This window comes from Cebus imitator, unplaced genomic scaffold (assembly GCF_001604975.1).
Source record: "Cebus imitator isolate Cc_AM_T3 unplaced genomic scaffold, Cebus_imitator-1.0 Scaffold1022, whole genome shotgun sequence".
Classification (NCBI taxonomy): Eukaryota; Metazoa; Chordata; class Mammalia; order Primates; family Cebidae; genus Cebus; species Cebus imitator.
The window spans coordinates 24,093-28,591 of NW_016108337.1; the positions used below are offsets into that span (position 1 = coordinate 24,093).

Sequence of the window (4,499 nt, forward strand, 5' to 3'; positions counted from 1 at the left end):
TCACGGCAACCTCTGCCTCTCGGGTTCAAGTGATTCTCCTACCTCAGCCTCCCAAGTTGTTGGGAACTACAGGCATGTGCCACCACACCTGGCTAATTTTTGTACTTTTAGTAGAGACAGGGTTTCTCCATGTTGGCCATGCTGGTCTTGAATTCCTGACCTCAGGTAATCCACCCGCCTTGGCCTTCCAAAGTGCTAGGATTACAAGCATGAGCCACCATGCCTGGCTCAACTCTGGAGATTCTCATTAGAGACAGAGAATTCTGAACCAGAGAATGATGATTCCAAGTATTATCTGAGGGTGATTTGAACATGTTTTCTGAGGTATCATTAAGGCCTATGCTTCTATTGGGGCATTGCTAATTTTCTCAAGATTTAAAAAAAATAGATGAAACTTCATCTTTGTTTCATCCTATATTCATAAAGTATCTATTACATTCATTTTTAAAATGTAAATTAACTGGCCTTTCATGACAAACACATTGAATAAACTAGGAATAGAAGAAAATCACCTCAACATAAAAGGTCACATAAGAAAAGTCCATTTTTAACATCATAGTCGATGATGAAAAATGAAAGCCTTCCTTCTAAGGTCATAAACAAGGAAAGGATTTCCAGTCTTGCTACTTCTATTCAACATAGTGCTGGAAGTCACAGCCAGAGCTATTAGGCAAGGTAAAGAAATAAAAGGCATCCAAATTGAAAGAAAGAAGTAAAATTATCTCTATTTGCAGATGACATGATCTTACATATAGAAAACTATAAAGACTCATTAGCTGGGTGTGGTGGTGGGCACCTGTAGTCCCAGCTACTTGGGAGGCTGAGGCAGGAGAGTTGCTTGAACCCAGGACACAGAGGTTGCAGTGAGCCACTCACTTCTTCAGCCTCAGCCTCCTGAGTATCTGGGATTACAGGCACCCACCACCACGCCCAGCTAATTTTGTTTTTTGTATGTTTAACAGAGAGAGGGTTTCACCACGTTGGCTAAGCTGGTCTCAAACTCCAGACCTCAAGTGATATGCCCGCCTTGGCCTCCCTAAGTGCAGGGATTTCAGGTGTGAGCCACCGTGCCTGGCCAGAGGTCACTCTAAATCTTAGTGGGGGCTATGCACGGTGGCTCACGGTGGTGTGTGCCACCATGTCCCAGCTACTCAAGAGGCTGAGGTGGGAGAATTGCTTGAACCCAGGAGGCAGAGGCTGCAGTCAGCTGAGATTGCACCACTGTACTTCAGCCTGGGTGACAGGGCAAGACTCTGTTTCAAAAATAATAAAAATAAAAAAAATAAAAAATCCTACTTTCCTCTTACCTTGCTGCCTAGGTGTCCATTCTTCATCAGAATCTTCAGTGTCATCCACCTGGAGTTTGATGGCCTGCCTTCGGTGACACATGAAAGCCGGTCGACTGGCTCTGAGACCTGAAATTAAGCAAAAATTTTATTCTAAAAGAGAAAAGCTGGGCAGAGGAACAAAGGGCAGTGGCAATGGACAGGACCACAAAGCCAGTGCGGCTCAGTCATGAGCTGGCAGAGTCCTGAACAAGGTCAAGATGTGACTTCTGCATGGTCGGTATCCACACTCAACCCCACACTGACACAAAAGAACACAATTTCCCTCCAGATTTGTCTTCATACAAAAGGGAACTGTGGGCGGATACCACTACCTGAGAACTAAAATAACATAGGAACCAAAGACCTGTTTTGTTTCCCAGGCTGGTATGGGCCTAGCACTTCTTGTTACCTATAGTAATCAGTGCATTATAGTTCCTTTTCACATTCCTATAGCGAGTTTTCTCCCAGTCTCCCATCTCTGCCCATTCTTCCTTGGAGAAGTATATGGCAATGTCTTTGAAGGCATCTTTGACCTAGAGGAAGTAACACAGTCCCTCAGTGATTTACTAGTACACGTCGAGTGGGTGCTTTTCCTCTACCCTGTGTGTAGGGCTTGGCCTGGGGCCTCTGGGAGTCTCTTCCCCTTCTCCTCCAGTTTGCATCCTGTTTAACTGAGAAGACACTGAGCATTTTCCTAGCTCTCTGCTGACACAGAGCAGTCACTGATGCCAGTGTTCTTTTCTCTCCCACGTCCTGGCCAGGACCAGCTGCCCCTATTCCATGCACATGCAGACAGGGTCACCCAGGGGTACAGGCCAGGAGTCTGCAGCACTCGAGACCAGCTCTTGCTATGAGTCCGGCTTCGCCTCCCCCACCTCTCACCATAGGCCTCTGCTCTGCTCTCCCTGTGTCTCCTTCTGGGCTCTCCTCTTGAGACCTTTCAGGGCTCATGGTGCTGGGACTGTCTAGAAGGCTCTGCTTCATTTCCAAGTGTGGGAAGGGCCCGATTCTCTCAGCTCCTAAGCCAAAGTCTCCTGTAGAAGGAGAAGGTGCTAAGAGGGGGCAACAGCCCTGACCACTACCCAGAACCAGGTTCTGTCTTCTTCATTTGGCTGGGGTGTTCAGAGCAGGAAGATGTGGGTTCCTGGGGAGGTCTTGAGCACCTCAGGGAGGTCTGGGGGTACTTATGGGATGGGAAGGTCTCTGCTGGCCATGAACTACCACCTAATGTAAGCTGGATTTTGTTCTTTCAGTTCCCCTGCACCTTGGCTCATTTGGAGAGGGGGAGAAGGGTGGCACAGGGACCTGGAGGGTTGTGGCTATGGGTGTTTGAGGGGAGTCCTAAGGTGTGAAAGCCAGAGGATTCCTAAGGCAAACTCGAGGCCCTCCGACTGCTGGGACTTGGGTCACACTGAGGAGCAGGGTTTTGTTTCAGCAAGGCAAAATGAACATTTCTCATAGATAGGATTTGGGGATCTCTACCTGGGAATTCAGGAAAAATCCAGGAGTAAAGCAGTATGCATCTCTAAGGGGCAGCTATCTCTCAGGCAGAGATTTGGGGTCCCTCAGACTGAGGGGATTTGAGGTGTCTTAGGCTGAAGAAACTGGGGTTTCTGAGATTGAGGGAATTTGGGGTCAAGCTGAGGAGCTTTGGCATCCCTCAGGCTGATAGTTTTTGTGGTTTTTCAGAATGAGATTTGGGGTCTTTTAGGATGAAATTTGTGGGGCTCAAGTTGACAGGATTTGAGGGGATTTGAGGTTCCTCTGGATGAAAGGATTTGGGATCTTTGAGGCTTGGAAAGGTTAAGGGGATTTGGAGTGCCTCCGGGTGAAAGAATTTGGGATCTTTGAGGCTGAGGAAGTTCTGGGTGTCAGGTAAAGGAGATCTGGGTCTCTCACTAAGGGGCTCTAGGGTCTTTGACACTGAAGTTATGTAGTCCTTGAAGCTGAAGGGACTGAGTTTTCAGGCTGAGTATTTAGGTTATCTGAGCTTGGAGAAATTTGGTCTCCCTGTGGGTGAGATATTCAGGGTTCCTCAGGCTGAAGGGTTTGGGGTGCTTTAGGGTGAGGGGAATTGCGGCTCCTCAGGCTCCGAATATTTGGGGATCTAATCATTAGGAGATTCGGGGTTCCTCTGGGTAAAGGGGTTTGGGGTCTCTGAAGCTGAGGTCCTTTGCGAGTTTTATGCTGAGGGGATTTAAGGTCCCTCAAGGGGTCGCAGTGAGCCGGGATCGTGCCAGCGCGCTCCAGCCCGGCGACAGGGCGAGACTCCGTCTAGAAAGAAGGAAGTCCTCAGGGTGACAGGAGCTGGCGTCTCCGGAGGCTGAGGGGGTCTGGAGCTCCTCGGGGTGAGGGGACTGGGGTCTTCCAGGCCAAAATAGGAAGGTCTCGGGTTTACAAGGGTTTCACGCTGCACGACAAAGGCTCCCCGTGCTCTTCACAGTCTCGCGTGCTCTCCTGCCGCGGCGTCCACCGGGGCCGGGCGTCCTCTCGGCGCCCCTCAGGGGGTGAGACGTGGTGGGGGCCGAAGCGCCAGCCCGCAGCCCTCCGCTGGCACGAGCTGCCAATCAGCGCTGAGACCAAGGCGATCCCGCCAATCGACAGTCAAGAGGCGCTAAAGGGGCGGGGAGTAGGGTGGAGCCTTGCCTGTTAGTCACGGGCACAACCCGGTTCCGGGCTGAGGTGGTGGGGGAGGGGCCTGGCTTTTGCGCGCGTCCGACTGGAATCGTCCAGCGCGCAGGCGCAGCTTCGCGGTTTTAATCACTCGGTTTTCCCCAGCTCGGGGGTTCGCGACTGAGCCGGGGGTCGGGGCTGCGCCTCACGTCCCTCCGCAGGCCTGGGTCTTCTGAGGGGACACGGTGTCTTTTTGGATTGCCAGAGTTCTTGCGCTGAGTCTCATGCGGGAGGGCGCGTGTTCCGTTAGCTGTGGTGTAAACTGGGTCTAGTCGGCTGCTTCGCTCCTGGGTGCGTCAGAGGGCCAGGGCTCCGTCCGGGACCCCTCTGTGTGGGGGACTGTGCTTGGTTTCACAGGTGCTTCATTGGCAGGTCAGTGTTGGTGTTTAGTTAGGGCTGTGATCCAATAAATGGAGCGTAAGAGGAGCAACTGCCAGGCTGACCCCCGCTGCAAAGCTGACCCCCGGCTGCAAGGCTGACCCCCGGCTGCAAGGCTGA

At 51.4% G+C, this 4,499-nt stretch overlaps 1 protein-coding gene across 1 annotated transcript in view; it reads right to left on the reverse strand.

The window, feature by feature from the left end:
• The window catches only part of LOC108298629 (probable histone-lysine N-methyltransferase PRDM7), a 12,895-nt gene extending 9,065 nt beyond the window's left edge, over nucleotides 1-3,830 (reverse strand). The window contains 4 exon segments of the mRNA XM_037735855.1: nucleotides 1,308-1,415; nucleotides 1,738-1,861; nucleotides 2,211-2,362; nucleotides 3,727-3,830. Of these exon segments, the coding sequence (XP_037591783.1) occupies nucleotides 1,308-1,415; nucleotides 1,738-1,861; nucleotides 2,211-2,312 (334 nt within the window). The 5' untranslated portion in view covers nucleotides 2,313-2,362; nucleotides 3,727-3,830.
• Between the last annotated feature and the right edge of the window lie 669 nt (nucleotides 3,831-4,499).